At 49.7% G+C, this 21557-nt stretch overlaps 1 protein-coding gene across 2 annotated transcripts in view; it reads right to left on the reverse strand.

Annotated features, from left to right (window-relative positions):
- GGA3 (golgi associated, gamma adaptin ear containing, ARF binding protein 3) overlaps positions 1–21557 on the reverse strand; it is an 80011-nt gene that overhangs the window by 48680 nt on the left and 9774 nt on the right. For both annotated transcript variants that reach the window (XM_069752168.1, XM_069752170.1), the window contains exons 2-10: positions 21097–21181; positions 20307–20382; positions 19968–20066; positions 19721–19844; positions 8245–8348; positions 8082–8162; positions 5403–5540; positions 4828–4909; positions 3558–3674 (exon numbers count right to left, since the gene is read on the reverse strand). In XM_069752168.1, the coding sequence (XP_069608269.1) occupies positions 3558–3674; positions 4828–4909; positions 5403–5540; positions 8082–8162; positions 8245–8348; positions 19721–19844; positions 19968–20066; positions 20307–20382; positions 21097–21181 (906 nt within the window). The remainder of the gene's footprint in view (positions 1–3557; positions 3675–4827; positions 4910–5402; positions 5541–8081; positions 8163–8244; positions 8349–19720; positions 19845–19967; positions 20067–20306; positions 20383–21096; positions 21182–21557) is intronic.

The raw sequence follows: 21557 nt of genomic DNA on the forward strand, positions 1-21557 counted from the left end.
TTCGAAACCCATGAGGAAGCCAAAGCCGGGCATTGGGATGATGCGGCAGTTTCGAAGGCCGACTTCACGAAGGATTCCATGATCCTATCGATGGAATCTTTCAGAGCCGCCCACCGGACAGCGTAAGGACTGTGTTGGCGGCAAGTCTAGCGGTCGACGGATCCACAGGGGGAGAGGTCGTTCTCTAACGCCTCTCATTCCGGTTGGCAATGAGATCCGGAGGAAAGAGATATGAGACTCCAAGACGCTTGTCTCTTTGAGAACGTCTGGTCGAATTCGCTCTCTCTGGCCAGAAGCTCCTCGAATTCAGGATGAGGAGCAAATACCTTGGGAGGTAGTTTAGACCGTCTAAACGAAACCGCCTGATCTGCGGGTTTCGTAGAGGAATCTTCGATGCCACAGGTCTGATTGGTCGCTCCAATGAGGCTTTGAACCATATCCCTCATGTTAGCGATTTGGTTCGAATCCAGCCACAAATTATCCTCCGAAGGCGCATCAGAGAAGCCTCGCCTGACTCAGCGGATGAGGATCGGGAGGACGCCGACCGCAGAGGAGGACCGAGTGGCGAGATGGAGCGAGAAGAGGACTCAGACCGGCGTTCCTGTCTGGACCTTTTGCAGCTAGCCTTGGAAGGCTTGGACGGAGCTTCCTGCGACCCGGTGGCTACTGCGGGGGTCTGCAGGGGTAACCGATCCAGCACGGAAACCAGGGTTTGAGACACCCCTGTTAAATTGGCCACCGATTGAGACAGAGAGGAGGCCCAGCCTGGGATAGGTATCACTCTGGGGCGGATCGGCTGGGGGATCCTGGGCGGTGGGAACAATCGGGTTGCTGCAGGACAGACATAGCGGAGTGTCAGTCTGCGGTGCAGAGCTACTTACGGCAGACGAAATCCGGAGGAAGCTGTCCGGCTAGATGGTATGGACCTCCGGCGAGAAATAGACCCTTAGGCAGGAGGGTGGTAAGGCCTGCTGCCGTAATCTTGATCGATCTGCGTTTCTTAAAATTAACTTTCATTGCTGGGGTTCGAACTCACAGCTCTCTGTTTGCAAGCCTGCACACCTTACCACTGTACTATCTCACTCTCTTGTTCCGGAGGAGGGGACTCGTGGTTCAGGAGTCCCAAGATGGCGCCGGTGGGAGGAGAAAAGGCGGTTCTCAGTGAAATTGTCGGGCGGGAGAAAAGCCCGCCCGACGAACAAGGAAGGGGGGCGGAGTCCGGCACCGGAAGTAGGCCCAGGCAGAAGCCGGGGCCTAAATTAGCGATCGGTGACCGGCATGGAAGGGCCGCAGCGGAGAACCGTGCGCCGCAGAAGGCGATGGTGAGCGGCCGCCTACAGCGGCGGGAGTAGCGCAGCCGCAGGTCCCAAGCGGTGTGGCGGTCTGGCAAGCCGCCGCACTGAGGGAGGATGAGCAGCACTGTAAGCGGCCAGAGGGACGCAGCTGCAGTGGGCCCGAAGCGATGCGGCGGCCGGCAAAGCCGCCGCGCTGAATAGAAATGAACGGCCGCATACAGCGGCCGGAGCAGGGAAGCCAGAGAGGGCCGAAGCGATGTGGCGGCTGGGAAGCCGCCGCGCTGAAAAGAACGGCCGCATATAGCGGCCAGAGCGATGCGACGCAAAGCCACCACGCAGAAAAGAAATGAACGGCCGCAAACAGCGGCCGGAGCAGGGGAGCCACTGAGGGCCGAAGCCACCGCGCTGAAGCTGGGGCTAGGAAGCCTGCAGGACCCGAGGCGGAAATGTCCCCCCCCTGAGCAAGGCCACGCAGATAGCGTGCCTGGACAAGAAGCGGCGCGGTGGTCCGTAAAGGCAGCCGCGCCGGAACAGGGAGGCCGCATCCACGGAAGTGGCGCGGCTGAAAAGAGATGCGATTCGCATCAGAAAACCCCCCTAAATAGGATTTTTTTTTTTTTTATTTCTGGGATCCAGGGAAGCCACAGGGTGGGGCGGGAAAATACTCATCTAAAGATCCCCCGCCGGTACTAACCTGGAAGGAATGAGACGTCCACGGAGCTGATGGACGTCCTCGTCTCCTCCGACCGACAGGCTCTGGTGGGCGAGTGGGTGGGGGACGGAGCCAGGACCGGACTTCTGAGCACGCTTGTGTGCTAGGATCTTGGTCCTGGAGAGGAATCTATGAGGATACGGGGTGGCAGTACACGCCGTACTCATAGTCCGCATAGTGGGACTACAGGTGTGACTGTTCACCCTGTATCCCTCCGGAAAAACCTGAAAGGAAACGACGCACATTGAGGTAGATAAGGGTCTAATGAAAGACCCGTGTCCACCTCCTACTGACACTAAGCTAAACTGAAGATCCTACTTCCTGTCGGTGGGGTGTACACTGCAGAGGAGGAGCTAACTTTTTATTTGCATAGTGTCAGCCTCCTAGTGGCAGCAGCATACACCCATGGTTCCTGTGTCCCCATGGTTCCTGTGTCCCCCAATGAAAGGCGATAGAGAAAACAATCTTAGAATCACCGGGATCTGTTGAAGCGTTCCAGAGTTATAACCTCATAAAGGGACAGTGGTCAGAATTGTAAAAATTGGCCCGGTCCATAACGTGCAAACCACCCTTGGGGGTAAAGGGGTTAAAAAAGACAGTGTCCCGATTTCTTTTTATCAATGTCTGATTCCAGCCTTTTGTAGAGGCAGATTCCACACACGTTCTCCATGTGGGCCATATTTCTAATTATCTATCAGCTGTAGATATATCTAGGACATTTAGTTGGAGTTATTACAGCTTCAGGGACACTTCCTAACCACTTGAAGGCACATCCTTTTATTAATGGGGTGCTACCAGAATATCTTTTTCTCTGCAATAACCTTTTTTACTTTGTTTTATTATGTATATGGACTTAATAAAGATTAGTTATTTATATATACGGTAATCTTTAGAGGAAAGATAAAAAAATGGAGGCAGCACACCAGTTTAAAAGGTGAAAAAGTGCTATTTAATAGTGCAAAATGGTGACGTTTCGGCTCCAAGTGTGAGCCTTTCTCAAGGCCCTCAATATTTCTGGACTGAACTATATCACATACATCTGAAGGAAGTAGGAGAGCAGCAGCTCACTTCTCCGGATGTATGTGATCTGTCCAAAGTAGGGGACAATGAAGGGTCACTTATTGGCCACAGGAACCACGTGACGTAACAATGTTATGAGATTCCCAGGAGAGCCAGTGGTGACACTGCTAGACTGGCACCGGCACCAGAGGGCAAACATACAGATTGTGATGGAATTGTCCGAGTAGTAGACTATCCCTTTAAATACAAAATGTATTTAAGGCATCCATTCTGATGTCAGATTTTGAACACTTGATTTGGGATCCAAATAGCTTAGTTTACCTAAGAAACTGCTCTCTAGCAATGAAATCTACACAAAAAGTTCCTCATATATTAGGTTAATGGGCTCGATTCCTGATGATTGCACGCCAGGTATTCCAGATATTGGTAGGCATAATGTCAACCACTCAGTTCACCTCTCGTTGCAGAAGTGAGCATAGCCGGAATACTACCGTACCTTTTAGCAAGCTTCGTGATAAAATGGCACTGACCGTTATTGTTTGTGGATTCTGGAAGGTCCAATTCGCCATTGATTTCTTGACCTTCTACAACAACCTTGTACATATTGATGGCACGAGACACATTGTCACTGGCTTGGAGAATGTCCCCTGAATTACAAAAATTAAAAAAATCAGTGTAACAGACGACCAAATCTGGGTGTTACTACTGCCCTTATCATATGACTGGGCAAGGCTCAAAGACACACTGACACTGCCTAGTCGGTGCTGGCCATATCAGAGGTTTTAAAGGACCAACTTATGGACAAGGGACAATGGTAATACCGAGTGGTAAATTTGTTCACACATTTCCAAGAAGAAGAATTGAGGAGCTGCACAGAGATGCTCTGGAATTAATATGTTATTTTAAAGAATTTACTAGAATAAAAATATCAGCAGAGCTCCAGATCCTTTAACCCCTTCACGACACATATCGTAAACTTACGTCATATGTCACGTCCCTGCCTTTGATGCGGGCTGGCAAGCCAAACCCGCATCTTTTCTGGCAGATGATGGCTGCCAGCCACAATATGCCTTTAACAGCCGAGGGTGGAGTGGAGCTCTGCTTGCGGCTGTTAACCTGTTAAATGTTCTGACGGCGGCATTTATCACACGCTGACGGGGGTAGGAGGGGCGTGTAACGTGATTGCTTGGCGCCGATAGGTTGCCATGACAGCCAGGGGTCTGCTGAATACCCCTGTGCCTGTCACTACGATTCTCCTGTGAAAGCCAGTGTTTATCTGGTGATCATAGGAGATCGTGATTGCAGTTATACCTAGCAGTGCTGATGCATTTTTATGTCTAGCACTAGTCATCAGATGACGGCAGTTTGCAGTCCCCTAAGGGGACTATTTAATACAGTATAAAGTGAAAAGAAAATGTGTTAAAAAAAATAAAAGTTCAAATCACATCCCTTTTGACCCATTAAAAATAAAGCAATAAAAAAAAAATACACATGAAATGGCGACATGAGCAATAGTGGAATTGCACAGTTTTTTTTTTGTAATTTCAACACAATTGACATTTTTTTTCCAGTACACTATATGGTACAATCAATGGTGTCATAAAAAAATACAACTCGTCCTGCAAAATACAAGCCCTTATACAGCTAGGTGGATGGAAAAATAAAAAAAAGTTATGGCTCTTGGAAAAATAGGAGAAAAAAAACGAAAAAAAAAAAAAAACACAGAAAATAGCCAAGTCATGAAGGGGTTAAAGAGAACACATAAGACATATAGGCAATGCACAGAATCGAGTCTCCTACCGAGGCTGCTATCATTATCCTCAGTCTCGCTGGCCATTTTGAACAAGGTGAGCCTTTTGCTCTCGCATCTCTCAAATAGCTCCTACAAGCAATAGAGACTTGTATTAGACACAACTGTGGAAGCAATAACCAGGCAGGAGACAGACGGTAGGAATAAGCGGATGGCTGAGCAGCCAGGACGCGCTCCATTGTACGCCAGGACCATAATCACTTGCTCACCCCCATCATGGGGCCAGGAGCCCCTGCGATTCTTGTAACACCATGTTAATGCGCTGTGGCCACAATTCATTTAGGAAAAGGTGGGATTTTCATAGGGACTAGATCCCTTACAGAGCTATGTGCTTAGTTTATACAGTCAGTTTGGGCTGTTGACTACCTATTAATCGCCTAGATTTTTCTTCTCCCATCTAACAAGTCATCACAAGAGATGCCTGGCAATGCATTCATGTCTATGGTGACGTTGGAAGGTAAAACCCATTATGTCAGGTTGAGTTTGGTTTGGTAACATGAAAATGTTTGCGCAAAATATGACAATCACGTCTTCTATTCTTAACTGCTGCTGTTGCATCACGTACCTTCATAAGCTCCTTGTCCGCCTCCGAGGAGTCTTCTTTGCTGTAATGTGTCAGCATTTCCTGCAGCAGCTTCACATTGTTATTCACCTCCTCCAGGGTGTGCACTCTCTTACTCACCCTCTGCATTCTCACCTCATCCTGAGGATTACAGGAGCAGAAGGGAAAAACAAACACATCAGACAGAAAAATGCAAAAATGAAAAGTGGAATCCCAGCCACATCGCAAAGTAGACGTATCAGATCCAGAACTCCATATGTGTGGATGGCTGGATGTAAGAGATGGCGTCACGATAAGCTAAGCAAAGAAGGCTGGTCCCCGGAGGAAGTGTAATGGCCTGGGCTGGAAGTGTTGGGTCCTGGCATTTGTGTGGATGTCACATGTATCACCTATTAAACTTTTAAAGAGAATAGCTCCAGCATCTGATGCTCCATAAAATGACGGCATTATTACATATCCTACCTAAACATTGTGCAGATGATATTGCCTAATGGCAGTGGCCATTTTTAGAGGGATAATGCCGCGACCACGCTGCAAAACAATGTTTGGGAATGATTTGAGAAGAATGTGTTGGCCCCAAAATTTGCAATTAAGCATCAATGGGATGAGCTAAAAAAAAATCCGATCTATAGAAGCTGCACTTCACAACTTACAGGACTTAAAGGATCTGCACAAGAGTCGTGGTGACAACAACAACGTCAGAGATCTTCTGAAGTTCTTGCCTTGATAGGTCAGAGCTGATTTGCAACAAGGGGTCCATACAATATTAGGAAGGTGGTTGTAATGTTATAGTTGATCTGTTAATCAACAAGTCAATTTTTGTGATCTCCAATGTTCCAGATAGATAGGATTATATTGGGTTTGGGATTTATAGGTTTTTATACCATAGGGAATGCTTTAATAATTAGTGGTCCTAGAACAGAAGTCCTCGTCAATCTACAGAGATTGGTTGATGATATAAATAGGCGAATCCATCCTTTTCTGAAGTTCTGGCGAGTCCAGAACCAAGGCAATATCCAATCCATATTCAGAGACTTGTTCTCATCAAATCATTGGTGAGGGATCAGGAAATGAAACTTCCTTTTCTAGGCGCCTATACATTTCTAGAAAACTTGCGGCTCCTGCTAGCCGACAGATCGCATGAAGGAAAGGGACACCTACATTGGTCCTGCGAGCACTCCGAGCCACAGAGGGTTCACGGAGGGATTCAATCTCTTGTCAGAGAATCCATGGGTTGCGGCAGTGACGAAGCCCACTCAGTGAACTAGGTACTCTGGGATAGGCGGCGGAGGGCTCCTGAGCTCATTTAGGGTGACCGGCTTCGGACTGGTCATGTGCCCTTAAGACCAGGGAATACTGGTCATGTGCCCTTAAGACCAGGGAATACTGGTCATGTGCCTTTAAGACCAGGGAATACTGGTCATGTGCCTTTAAGACCAGGAAATATTGGTCATGCGCCTTTAAGACCAGGAAATATTGGTCAGTCATTTGCCCCTAAGAAAAGGTAATACTGGTCATGTGCCTTTAAGATCAGGGAATACTGGTCATGTGCCTTTAAGACCAGGTATGCGGGTCATGTGCCTTTAAGACCAGGGAATATTGGTCCTGTGCCTTTAAGACCAGGGAATACCTGTCATGTGCCTTTAAGACCAGGGAATACTGGTCCTCTGCCTTTAAGACCAGGGAATAGTGGTCATGTGCCTTTAAGACCAGGGAATACCTGTCATGTGCCTTTAAGACCAGGGAATAATGGTCATGTACTTTTATGCAGTACTTCCTTACTCGGTTGCAGAGTCATTGTGCCCCTTTAATGCAAAACCATAGCCCGTGTGTGTGTGTGTGTGTGCGCGTGCGTGCGTGCATGCGTGCTGGCAGGGTGGACCAAGATAGCCACCGGGAGCTGCAGAGGTGGTAAAGTCTCGCAGAGAGCAAGAGGTGCCAATTTGGGCAGTGGAGCCACAGACGCGATGTGGGCTGAGCCTCGTGACTTCCATGAATAGGCCCAAGTCGGGGCCTAAATTTCGTCAGCCGGCGTGAGCAATACTAGCGTTGCCGAGGGAAGCGATTGCTGCTGTGCCAGGGAAGAAGCGCCAGAAAAGGTGGACGGAGCCGCCTTAGCGTGCCATAGTACGGGCGCAGCTTCCGGGATGCAGCCTACACATCGGCCGAAGCCGGGGGCTAAATTTTTGCAGCCGGCCGGAGCGTTACCTCAGGGAGGTGGGCCACAGGGAAGCTGATTATATATATATATATATATATATACATATATATACACACACACACACACACACACACACACACACACTAGAGACCAAAAGTTTGGACACACCTTCTCATTTAAAGATTTTTCTGTATTTTCATGACTATGAAAATTGTACATTCAAACTGAAGGCATCAAAACTATGAATTAACACATGTGGAATTATATACTTAACAAATAAGTGTGAAACAACTGAAATTGTGTCTTATATTCTAGGTTTTTCAAAGTAGCCACCTTTTGCTTTGATGACTGCTTTGCACACTCTTGGCATTCTCTTGATAATACATAGCAGTCCATTTCTTAGCTGGGACCATATGGGATACTGGAACCCCACCAGTATGGTGATAATGGCTTACAATTTACAGACAATGCCCACACATTTACTTTTGGTCATGTTCCCATCGTTTTGAGTACATGCTCACCTCCTTCACCATGGATTTAATAAGCTTGTTTGCTTCCTGTAGATCATCTGGGTTCTTACTTTTCAGCAGTTTGGCTAACAACTGAAAGGAAACAAGACATAATATATAAAGACAAGATGTCATAAGTAAGACAGACGTAGCCTGGCACCAACCATCTACCTACCTTAGATCTTTCTTCATCATCAAAAATTGGATTTTTGGGACGAACTGGAGGTGAAGGGATTAAGGTTCGATCCACCGGAATCACAGGATCAGAAAGCACAATTCCTGGGCAAGGGATTTACATTGAGGTTAGACATCCTATAAAGGGATTCCCAAGGGGGAGAGTCTTTATTTACAGGGTGACTAGGTGGTCATTTCCCAGCTCAACAAAGAGTTGTTTTAGAGCTGTTACCAGGGTCTGGTCAACACCCTTCACAAGAGACATGTCCAATTCCCTCTCAATGTATTACCAGTCTGCTTTAAAAAAGTGTCTGACAGACTATTTTAAATAGCTAAGGTATCCCCTTTGGTTACCGCTGATGCTTAGAGAGCAGAGGCAGTCAGTCAAGGACCTCACAACCACAGAGCAGTGAAGCAGAGTCTGTCACCAGCGTTGGGGCAAATGTATTCGCACATCCCTTTCAGTCAGCCATGACAGTGCTCTTTCCTGGCGGTGTCCACGGCTCTTCTTTTAATTAGCCAGACGATGACGGTGCACCAGGCAGACTAATCAAAAGATGAGCCGCAAACCATGAAGGCTTATGTCCAAGGCCTATATATAACTGAAATAAGCAAGGGGAGTCTAAAACCAAAGAACTAACTCATGCCTTGCAATGCAAGGCACAGAGAATTTTCTCCTATCTTCTATCGGTAGCCGCCCAAAAAACAGGATTTTTGGTTGCTTACCGTAAAATCTGTTTCTCGGAGCCTTCATTGGGGACACAGGAATCATGGGTGTATGCTGCTGCCACTAGGAGGCTGACACTATGCAAATAAAAAAGTTAGCTCCTCCTCTGCAGTATACACCCTACCGACAGGAAGTAGGATATTCAGTTAGTGAGAGTTAATGAGAAAGCAGTAGGAGAAGCACCATGTAAAAGATAGAAAACTCAAACTAACAATATAACACAATAAAACAGAGCTGTTCAACTTGGGAGGGTGCTGTGTCCCCCAATCAAGGCTCCGAGAAACAGATTTTACGGTAAGCAACCAAAAATCCTATTTTCACTATCGCTTCATTGGGGGACACAGGAACCATGGGACGTCCCAAAGCAGTCCCTGGGGAGGGAACAGCAGAAAACTCCATTCAGGTCGGAGAACTCGCCACTGCCGTACACGAGATCCTTCTGCCTAGGCTGGCGTCTTCCGAAGCGTAGGTATGGACCTTATCAAATTTGGCAAACGAAGACCAAACGAAGACCAGGTTGCCTCTTTGGAAAGTTGTAGGGCAGATGCCCCATGGTGTACTGCCCAGGAGGCGCCTACTGCCGGGAAGAGTGAGCCTCAATCCCAGGAGGAGGCACTCTGTTCTTGACCCAGTAAGCCTCCGAAATTGCAGTTCTAATCCAGCGAGCAATCGTACCCTTCGCGCACCATCCGGAATGACGAATAGAGAGTCTGTCTTCCTAACGGGGGCAGTCCTAGCCAGATAGGTCCTCACCACCCTGACCAGGACTAACCTGTTCAGTGAACGCTCCAGGGAATGAGTCGGAGCAGGACAAAAGGAAGTGAGGACAATACCCTCATTCAGATGAAAGGTGGACACCACCTTGGGAAGGAAGGCAGGCGGAGGTCGCAAAATCACCTTATCTTGGTGAAGAACCAAGAAAGGGGGCGACAGGAAAGTGTCGCCAACTCCGAGACGCGCCTAATGGAGGTGATGGCCACAAGAAACACCACCTTCCAGGACAGAACAGACAGGGATACCTCCCGGAGAGGCTCAAAGAAAGAACCCCTCAGGGCCTCCAGAACAAGATTGAGGTCCCAGGGGTCCACAGGAGTCTGGTACGGAAGAGCCGCATAGGCAACTTCTTGAAAAAAAGGTTCTGACCTGAGAGCGGGAAGCTAAGGTCTTCTGGAAAAGAATGGAAAGGGCTGATACCTGACCCTTTAATGAACTAAGGGCAAGGCCAGTGTCAGCGTCCTGCCTGGAGAAATGCCAGAATGGAAGGAAGAGAAAGGGACATTGGTGGAATGTCATTAGACTCACACCAGCAGAAAAAGGCTTTCCAGGTCCGATAATAGACCCAGGAAGATGACGGCTTCCTAGCATGGATCATGGTGTAAATCACCCGATCAGAAAATCCTGACGCTCTCAGAACCGCGGTTTCAACAGCCATGGCGTTAAATTGAGCGAATGAGAATTCTGGTGGCAGATCGGTCCTTGGGACAGAAGATCTGACCTGTTTGGGAGTCTCCAGGGGGCGTCCGCAAGAAGATTGACTAACTCTGCGAACCAAGACCTTCTGGGCCAATCAAGTGAGATCAGAATGACCGGCACCCCATTCGCCTTGATCTTCTTCAACAGCCTGGGAAGAAGGGGAGGAAAACAGAAAGGGAAGCACGAACTGCGACCAAGAAATGGCCAGAGCATCGGGGCCCACCGCGAGAGGAGAGCACACATCCAGAGTCCCCCATCGAAGGCAAATCTGATGGAAGACCTCCTGATACAGGGACCTTTCCCCTGCCGCGAGGCCCTCACGGTTGAGAAAATCGGCAGCCCAGTTGTCCACGCCGGGAATATGCACCGCGGATATCGCTGTAAGTGTCACCTCTGCCCAAAGGAGGATCTTGGATACCTCGGCCATTGCCAAAGCACTTCGATTCCCTCCCTGGTAATTAACATATGCCACCGCCGTGGCATTGTCCGTCTGAACTCGGATTGGCAGATCCATGAGAAGCCTTTCCCAGTGACGGAGGGACAGAAGAATGGCCCTTATCTCGAGGATGTTGATCGGCAGAGAGGATTCCTCTGCCGACCACCGTCCCTGGACAGTCAGATGGTGAAACACGGCACCCCAGCCGAGAAGGCTGGCATTCGTCGTCACCACCTACTAGTAAACTGTTAGGAAGGACCGGCCCTGTAGGATGAGAGGGGATGACAGCCACCAATTGAGAGATCGATTGGCTCTGGAAGAGAGCCGAACCGGACGATACAGAGAGAGAACAGACCCATCCCACTGTGAAAGGATGGCCTGCTGAAGTGGTCCTGGGTTGGGTGGAATTGGGCGGAAGGGATCGCCTCCGCTGCTGCCACCATCCTCCCTAGGACCTTCAGGAAGGAAAGAAGCTGAAGGCCCTGTAGAGAAATGAACTCCCTGTTGGAGGATTGCTCTCTTCTCTTTGGGAAGAAAAACCCTTGTCTGACAGGTGTCGAACAGCATGCCTAGAAAAAACAGGCACTGAGTCGGAACAAGGCAGGACTTTTTCCTGTTGACAAGCCACCCGAAACGGGATAGGGTGTCGAGAAAGATGGCCAGGCTTTCCTGGGCCTGAGAAAAAAACTGAGCCTTTGTAAGGATATCGTCGAGATACGGCAAGAGCACTAAACCTCTGATCCACAAAATGGCCATCAACGCTGCCATGATTTTTGTGAAAACCCTGGGAGCGGTTGCGAGTCCGAACGGCAGGGTGACAAACTGGAAACTGTCGTGCTGTACCGCAAAACGCGGGTATCTCTGATGACTTGGGAAAATAGGAACATGGAGATAAGCGTCTTGGATGTCTATGGAGCACCCCTTTGTTCAGTAACTTGAGATCCAGGATGGGCCGAACCGCGCAGTTTTTTTGTTTTTTTTCCTCCCTTCGGCACTACAAACAGGTTCGAATAGAAACCTGTGAAACGTTCCCGGTCTGGGACGGGAGCGATTACCCCCAAACTGAGAAGGGAGGCGATGGATGCAAAGAAACCCAGCACCAGAGAAGGATCTCTTAGGATACGGGATTCGAAGAATCGATCTCGGGGTCACTAATCGAACTCTATTTTGTATCCTGAGGATACAACCTCCCTGACCCTTGTGTCCTCCAGTGAGGCGAGCCAAATGTCTCTGAAAAAAAAAAAAAAAAAAAAAAAGGAGACGACCGCCCAGCCTGGGAGATACACTGAGGTCTCGGTACGAGTAATGCCGAGGAAGATCTGCCCTGTCCAGGTCTGGAGGATCTACCTTGGCATTTACTGGAACGTCAGGAAGGGGTGGGATTTAAGGAAACCTTCTTCCTAACCTGGCGAGACTGCAGCCTCTGCTGTTGGGAAACCACCTCTGTCTCCGTGAAACGGCGAAAGGACCGAAACTGCGCTTTGGAGGAGGCCGGTGAGATTTGGACCGGGGAAGAAAGGAACTCGAGCCCCGGATGACGTCCTTAATAATTTGGTCCAACATGGAGCCAAACAGAAGTAACCCCTGGAAAGGCAGGCTGCTAAGGAACTTTTTTGACGACAAATCTGCCTGCCAGGCCTTAAGCCAAATAGTCCGACGTATAGTCACGATATTGCTGGACGCCTGAGCTGCGCAAGACGCGGTATCCATGGAGGCAGAGACCAAGTAGTTCCCTGCGTGAGAAATGTGGTCGTCGAGATCCGCCAGATCTTCCGGTCGAACTCCAGCAAGAATGCCCTGGTGGAGTTGTTTGGCCCATCTGGCTATGGATTTCGAGACCCAAGCAGAGGCAAAAGCCGGACATAATGTAGAAATGGCCCCTTCGAAGGCTGATTTTGCAAAGGATTCTATAATTCTGTCATTGGCATCCTTGAGGGATGCTCCATTAGTAAGCGGGAGGACCGTGTTGGTGGACAGTCTGGAAACTGGCGGGTCCACCGTCGGAGAAGCTGTCCAGTTGGCGGTGAGCTCGGGAGAAAAGGGATACAGGACACAGAGGTGCTTCCCTCTTTGAAAGCGTCTGGTCGGGTTCTCTCTTTCCCTGGCAAGTACCTCCTCAAATTCTTTATGAGGAGCAAAGACCTTGGAAGGTGGTTTAGACCGTCTAAACAAAACCACCTGATCTGCGAGTTCCGTAGAGGTGTCCTTGATGCTAAAGGTGTGGTTGACTGCAACAATGAGGCTCTGGACCATATCCCTCATGTTGGAGGTTTGTTCCGAAACAAGGTCCGAATCATCCTCTGATGGTGCATCCGAAAACGCCTCACCTGGCTCGGGAGAGGAGGATTGGGAAGAGGCAGACCGCTGGGAAGGACCGGGGGGCGAGATGGAGCGGGAAGAGGACCTAGAACGGTGCTCCTGTCTAGATCCCTTGCGGCCTGCGTTGGAAGGCCCAGACAGAGATTCCTGTGACCCACTAGCAACTACGGAAGACGGGAGGGGCAACCAATCAAGTATGGACACCAGGGTCTGGGACACCTTGGTGAGATCCACTACGGACTAGGACAGAGGAAGCCCACCCTGGAATAGGGCCTCACTCCCACCTGGGACAGAAGGGCACTCCTAGGCGGTGGGCACAGGGGGGCTGCTGCAGTCCTGACAGAGGGGAGCCTGCATTTGCACGAAGAGCCCACAAAGTGTTTCATGAGAGCAGAAGAAGAGGAGGTGGGAGGACGAGAGCGCTCTCCCTTAGAATTAGGCATGATGAGCAGACCCATTAACTGATGCCAGAAGGTTAGGGGACAGGAAAGCCGAGGAAAGTGTCGGGCTGCAGAGCAGCCACTCACGGTACGTGCAATCGTCCTGTATTCAGCTACAGACTGTAGGGCTGCTGTGCCAGGAAGAGGAGGCTCCACAGGAAAAAGGTACAATTTGGATCCACCAAGGGGAAAAAAGGCAGTCACAAGAGGGTGCCCAGGTCAAGGAGTGAAAAAGCACACACTGCAGGGACACATGCTGAAAAGCCTGCTCTGGGACATGGAAAGGGGGCGGAGCTAAGCAGTGGGACCAGGGGGTGGGGCCAAGTGTCAGGGGTGGAGCTAAGTCACGGCAGGAAGGAGCTGACTAAGAGATAGGTGAGAGAAAAGCCCGCCCGAAAAGCAGGAAGAAGAGGGGCGGAGCCAGCCCTGCAGCTAGGCCCGAGTGAAGCCGGGGCCCAAATTAGAGCTGGTGATCCCTGGAGGATGAGGGAGCAGCGTGGAGGATTGAAAAACGCTGCAAAACAACGCCTGCAGCCCCCAATACCCCCAAAATTAAAGGGGAAAAGACCCCTGATGCCCCACTCTGCAGCTAGGCCCCGACGCGGTAGGATTCCTGGATAGTAGAGCGAATCCACCTGGCTAGAGTGGCCTTTGAGACGGCTAGACCTTTCCTATGTCCGTCCGGAAGCACGAAAAGGACGTTTGACTTACGGAAGGGAGCCGTCTGAGATATCTACCGCCGAAGAGCCCTAACTACATCAAGAGTATGGAGAGCTTTCTCGATACGATGGGTTAGTGCCGGACAGAATGACGGCAAGACAATATCCTCATTTAGGTGAAAAGAAGAGACGACTTTAGGTAGGAAACAGGGAGAAGTCCTCAAAACTGCCTTGTCTGGGTGAAAAATCAGAAAAGGGGGTCGGCAAGAGAGCCGCCAACTCAGATACTCGCCTGATTGACGTAATCGCCACTAGAAAGACCACCTTCCATGAAAGGAGGGTGAGAGAGATGTCCTGCAATGGTTCGAAAGTGGCCTCCTGAAGAAGAACTCCGAGAACAAAGTTAAGATCCCATGAAGCCAATGGCATTCTATAGGGAGGGACCACCCGGGAAACTCCTTTGATGAACGTCTTAACCGGCAGTCTGGAAGCGATCTTTCGTTGAAATAGAACTGACAATGCGGACACTTGTCCCTTGAGCGAGCCTAGGGCAAGGCCTGACTCTAAACCTGATTGGAGGAACTCCAGAATGGACGGAATGGAAAGCACCAGAGGAGAACGTCCATGCGCATTGCACCACGATAAGAAGGTGCGCCAGGTGCGATGATAAATGCCCATGGATACGGGTTTCCTAGCATTAATCATGGTAGAAGAAACCCCTGAAGAAAATCCGGCTTGAGCTAAAATCCAGGATTCAACAGCCACGCCGTCAAAGAAAGGGCCCCGGAGTTCTGGTAATAAATCGAGCTCTGTAAGAGAAGATCCATGCGATCTGGAAGCCGCCAGGGGACGTCGGCGACCATTTGGACGAGTTTCGAGTACCATGCTCGGCGCGGCCAGTCCGGCGCGACAAGGATCACCGGTCTCCCCTTTGCCCTGATCTTCTTGATGACCCTCGGGAGCAGAGGAAGAGGAGGAAATATGTACGGCAGCTGAAACCGATGCCACGACAGAACCAGAGCATCTGCCCCGATGGCGCAAGGATCGCGGGATCGAGCAATGAACTGGGAAACCTGGCTGTTTAGCCTTGAGGCCATGAGATCCACATCCGGCATCCCCCAGCGAAGAATAATCTGCTGGAAGACTTCCAGATGGAGGGACCACTCGCCCAAGTCAAGACCTTGGCGACTGAGGAAGTCCGCTTCCCAATTCTCCAAACCCGGTATGTGGATCGCTGAGATGAGCGAATGATTGGTCCAGCGTAGAAAGTGGGAGACTTCACGAATGGCCGCCCTGCTGCGGGTTCCCCCTTGCCTGTTGATATACGCCACGGCCGTGGCATTTTCGGATTGGATTATGATGGGCTGGCCTGCAAGAAGGTGGTGAAAATTGCGTAAGGCAAGTGTGATCGCTCGAATCTCCAAGATATTGATTGGGAGACGCGACTCTCGCGTGAACCAACGCAACGACCCTGTGCTGTGTGGTGATTGAAAACTGCGCCCCAGCCCAAAAAGGCTGGCATCGGTGGTCACCACTAACCAGCGCACCGGGAGAAAGGAATTCCCTTGGTTCAGGGAGGACTGTAGCATCCACCACCTGAGGGTTTTCCTGACATGTGGGGAAAGGCGAAAACGACGGTCGAGGGAAAACGGAGTCCTGCCCCAGGCTAACAGCAGCGCCTGTTGCAGGGGACGGAGATGGAACTGCGCAAATGGAACGGCTTCCATTGCCGCAACCATTTTCCCGAGGATGCGCATCGTAAAGCGAATGGAGTGAGGGACTGGGCGGGAGAGCTTGTGCGCTCCCTGTTTTAAGGACAAGACCTTTTCTGGAGGGAGAATGACTAACCCGCGGGAAGAGTCCAAGATCATGCCCAGGAAGCAGATGAGCCGGCACTGGGGATGATTTCTCGAAGTTGATTTTCCAACCCAGGCGAGAAAGAGAATCCACGGTGAAACTTACAGACTCCTCACAGGCAGAATGGGACGGACCCTTGATTAATAGGTCATCCAGATACGGAAGAACTACCACTCCCCGAGCGTGAAGTATGGCCATGACAGCTGCCATGACCTTCGTGAAGACTATGGGGGCAGTGGCGAGTCGAAAGGGCAAGGCCACAAACTGGAAGCGTTCGTCCTGGACTGCGAAGCGCAGGAACTGCTGATGAGAGGGAGAAAAAAAAAAAAAAAAAAATCGGGATGTGGAGATAAGCATCCTTGATGTCTATGGATGCAAGGAACTCTCCATTTTCCAGGGACTCGACAACGGAACGGAGCGAGTCCATCCTGAAGTGGCGCCAGATCCCGTCGCGGTCGACGGAGGGGAGTTCTGGCTTAGGGAGGATCCCCGGAAAGAGTCCAATGCCTTGGCCAAAGAATCCATAGAACATGACAAGGAAGCGGCCCACTCAGGAGGGTTAGGCTCGACGGGGTCGGTGGAGACATTGGAGGTGGAGGCAGAAGGCGGCTGCGCACAGGCCGGGTCACAGTTCTGGCACAAAGGAGTATTGTGGGCACGTGGCAAAGCAGAATTGCAAGTGGCACATGAGGTAAAAAACACAGTGTGCTTTTTATTGCCCCTTTTTACCTCCTTAGATTGAGACATAGTGTATGTCTATACCTCCAATAAACTGCGATAGCAGGGCTATGGGTGCAAAGAAGGGGTTAAGCTTTTCCCTATAGAGTGGAGCAGCTTACTCACGGTCCTGTGCTGGTGTCCCCAGGGAGGAAGAGAAGGAAAACTAGCGTTTTCGGCTGATTTCCCCACAGAAGTGGAGTCCCAAGATGGCGCCCGAGATTTGCAGGGCTCTTCTCGTTCAGAGCGAGAAGCGCCTGAGTAGTGGGCGGGGCTCCGGCAGTGGGCAGGAATTTCAACTGTGGCCTAGTCCGGCTGAAGAAGCCGGGGACTAAATTTATGGAGCCTGCCGGCGGAATGCGCCGGCGGCCGCGATGTAGCGCCGAATGATCGCCGCTGGCGTCTAGCCAGCGGCACCTCTCCCCAGGGACCCGGACCGCACCTTCCCACGCAGGCAGCGTGAGAAAGGGTACTACTCACCGAGTAGAGATGCAGCCTCCAGCTCAATCGATCCTCCCTATGCCGGGGGATCGAGAGCGTCTGTGCGTCTTGATATGTGCCTGCCGCAGGGGACTTATGGCTGTGCCTGCCACAAGGGACTTACGGCTACCGTGGGGACTACATGACGCCGAGGTGAGAGCTTGATTGCGGAGGAGCCCGGGAGATGCACATAAGAGCTATACTCTATGTGCTCGCCATCTTACAGGGGGGAGAGTCGCCCTGGCGTAGATTAGGCGTGCCCCATTCGTCGCAGGAGAGGTACTGGGAGGTATACTCGCCGTGCTCGCCTGTTGATGGTTCGGGGGAGAGCGGACCCTAAAAAGGAATCCGTCGCCCCCTTCACTCCGTTAATTAAAAAATAAAAATTTACAGAAAATAAAAATAAAAACAGTGGGGTCTGGGAACAGACCCAAGTGCCTCCTACAGACACTAAGCAAGAACTGGGTCATAACTGGCCAGTCAAGGGGTGTATACTGCAGAGGAGGAGTTAATTCTTATGTGTTTACTTAGTGTCCTCCTAGTGGCAAGCAGCATAACACCCATGGTCCTGTGTCCCCAATGAGGCGTAGGAGAAAATGAAGATAGTATAAAATAACATGGTGGACACCGGGTCTACGTGATTGGAGCCTTACAGGCTCTTCGTCTTGGTCTCCGACTTCAGCTCAGAAGCCAGCCTGATTCCTCCGTGCACCGTGCCCTGCAGCAATATATTTTCTACACCGGTGAGCTGATTAACTATTAATTTTCTTTCAGAGGAAAAGGTATACTGGAAGTGAAAGGTTATACCAAATACTCTCCAATCTGGAATAAACCCCTCTTACTTGAATTGTATAAATTAAAAGACTTTACACATTGGGAAAAAAGGGATTGGCAGACTTCAGAAGTTGTTTCAGGATAATGTCTTTAAAAGTTTTGAACAATTTCAATTAGAGTTTGGTCTATTCCACAGACTATCAATAGCTGCAATTAAGGTACGCCTTTAACTCTCTAAAAATGATCACCTATAATAGTTTGTGAACACTCAGTCATTGACACCATTGCATCCTCGGACTCCACTACGGGGATCCTCGGACTCCACTACGGGGATCCTCGGACTCCACTACGGGGATCCTCGGACTCCACTACGGGGATCCTCGGACTCCACTACGGGGATCCTCGGACTCCACTACGGGGATCCTCGGACTCCACTACGGGGATCCTCGGACTCCACTACGGGGATCCTCGGACTCCACTACGGGGATCCTCGGACTCCACTACGGGGATCCTCGGACTCCACTACGGGGATCCTCGGACTCCACTACGGGGATCCTCGGACTCCACTACGGGGATCCTCGGACTCCACTACGGGGATCCTCGGACTCCACTACGGGGATCCTCGGACTCCACTACGGGGATCCTCGGACTCCACTACGGGGATCCTCGGACTCCACTACGGGGATCCTCGGACTCCACTACGGGGATCCTCGGACTCCACTACGGGGATCCTCGGACTCCACTACGGGGATCCTCGGACTCCACCACCGGGCTAATTTCAATGGAGGTTAAAATTTAAATGTGAAGTAGAGCTGAGAAATATTTCTTTAGAACAGTGGAGATAGGTCTTTGAACTAATCCCAAAGTTATCTCCTTGTGAATCCCAAAGATTATCACAAATATATATTGTCCACACGGTGTATAGAACCCGAAGCTTCCTTTTTAAGATTGCCTTAGGTGTGGAGGCGAGAATGGTCAATTAATGCACATGATGGGAGAATGTGTTTCCATAGAAGCTTTTTGGTAGAGAGTATTGGATCTTTTGGAGAAAGTATTTGGGGTGAGACTTTTCTTTTTTTGAATTATCTGATTCAAAAGAAAAGCCGCGGATGCCAGTACACCCTCTCCCCTCTAGCGGCCACAGACCACTGTCGTGGATGATGGAATGAGACATGGGAATCGATCTGCACCAACTCCATCTAGAGTGCCAAAGGATGAAAGGACTCCGGGATGGCACTGAAATCTTGACAGGAGGGCACATTTCATAATGTAAGTGAAGTTGCAGATTTCCCTGGAAATATAGCTAGCTCCTAGGGTCCCAGCAGTATGACTTCTCAGCTTCTCTTCTAACAAAATGGGATCGTAAAATCCAGGCAACCATTCATGGGATAGACCTTGTGCCTGACTGTATGAGCTCAGTCCCATTTACATAACACTGAAAGTATAGTTGCCTATCAGTACCCATTATTGGCAGAGGGTACCAGGGGCGGCCTCCACTGATCACACACGAGCAGCCTATACTCAGCAGATATGTTTTCCTGGGAAACTGCTTTAAGGATATACATGAGAGGACAGCAGTATAGAGGGGACTGTACCTTGTCTCTTCAGCATCTGGTAAGCATCCTTTATCTTATTCTCCTCCGGGAGAGCTACCGTCCAGCTGTATAACAAGCCTACAACTTTGCTCTTTACCTTCTCTGACACCCTGTCTCCCAGGTACTGTAAAGAAAATGTTCCCATTGGATATAATAGTGCAAGTAATATTCCAACTTAAAAAGTAGAGTGACAACCAATGACCAGCAATTGATCCCCCTGTTGCAGATTAAGTCGGATCACACTTACCTTTGGAGACACAACCTTTATCAGTTCATTCAAAAAGCGAAATTTGCCAACTTCGCCATGAAATCTTCTTCCACAGTTCTTCATGCAGGCTTCCAGAACCTGAGGAGAAAGAAGCGCAGCGATAAACACCCAACACTCCATTGTACAGTCCCATCCTAATGGCCTTCTGGTCATCTCTTCTAATTGGCAATGTTTTCATGCCGTGAAATGTGAAAATAAATGAATATCAACTCATAATTATTGACATTAATAACACATAAAATCATTACAGCTATTTGATGTCCTTACAGTGTGGCCACAGGAGCAGAAATCTGGGACGAGGGAGGGCGATGTACTCACTGTGAGGGCCTGCAGTGCCTCCCATTCTTGCGGGGACTGGATTTTATGAGCCAGAAGTCTGACCGCGATCTGTGGACTAAGATGACAAGATTTCTAATACACCAAGTATCTGTACCCAGAGGCATAATAATCATGATTGCAGAGGTCACGACCACAACTAAGCCTGTGTGGATAAGGGCCTGTTGACGCCAGAGCAAACTTCAACTGGATGCGCGTCCTCGGAAGCACATTCAGCTGAAGTGCATTGCAGTGCAGGGGGACACGCTGATGGCCAATCAGAGGTTAGCACCTGCCAGTCATTGTGACTAGTGACGCATGGCAGTGATATCATGTGCTCCCATCGCTTGCACGCTGAAGTCAGTGCTGGCTTTAGAAGAGGACGCCGCGCGACGTGGGAGGGGAGTATAATAATTTATTTATCTCTATGCACTAAAGAAGAGCAGCACAATATACGAGGATGGAGGACATATTTACCAGGATGGGGCCAAGGATAAGGGACTTATTTACCAGGATGGCGCCCAGGATGAGGAACATATGTAACAGGAAGGAGCCCAGAATGGGAGCCATTACTATATAATGGGGGAGGGCAACTCACAAGTCTTTTTACAGAATTTTAAAAGCTACAAGGGCCCATACATCTGACCAACAAGCGAGGGGGGGGGGGGGGGGGGGGTTAGGTCTAAATTTTGAACTGAGGCCCATCGGACTCTAATTACAACACTGTCTGTACCCGATAATGAAAGATAAAAATCCCCCAAATCCTCCAAACACTCATGTTTCCCTGACTTACCCTTCAAGTTCCTTGTTGATTTGGTCACAGAAACTAATGATATATTCCCAATCCTCTTGACGATTACAGGGGTTTGTGGCTTTATCTGCAGAGAAAAAGAAAAGAAGAATAAATATACAGTACAGACCAAAAGTTTTGGACACACCTTCTCATTTAAAGATTTTTCTGTATTTTCATGACTATGAAAATTGTACATTCACACTGAAGGCATCAAAACTATGAATTAACACATGTGAAATTATATACTTAACAAAAAAGTGTGAAACAACTGAAATTACCGTATTTTCTGGTGTATAAGACGACTGGATGTATAAGATGACCCCCAACTTTTCCATATAAAATATGGAGTTTGGGATATACCCGCCGTATAAGACGGGGGTCGTCTTATACGCCCAGTCATCTTATACGGCGTGTGTGGTGCGGATGGTTCCCAGCGTCTGGAGGAGAGGAGACTCTCCTTC

The sequence above is a fragment of the Ranitomeya imitator genome, chromosome 2 (genome assembly GCF_032444005.1).
Source record: "Ranitomeya imitator isolate aRanImi1 chromosome 2, aRanImi1.pri, whole genome shotgun sequence".
Taxonomy (NCBI): Eukaryota; Metazoa; Chordata; class Amphibia; order Anura; family Dendrobatidae; genus Ranitomeya; species Ranitomeya imitator.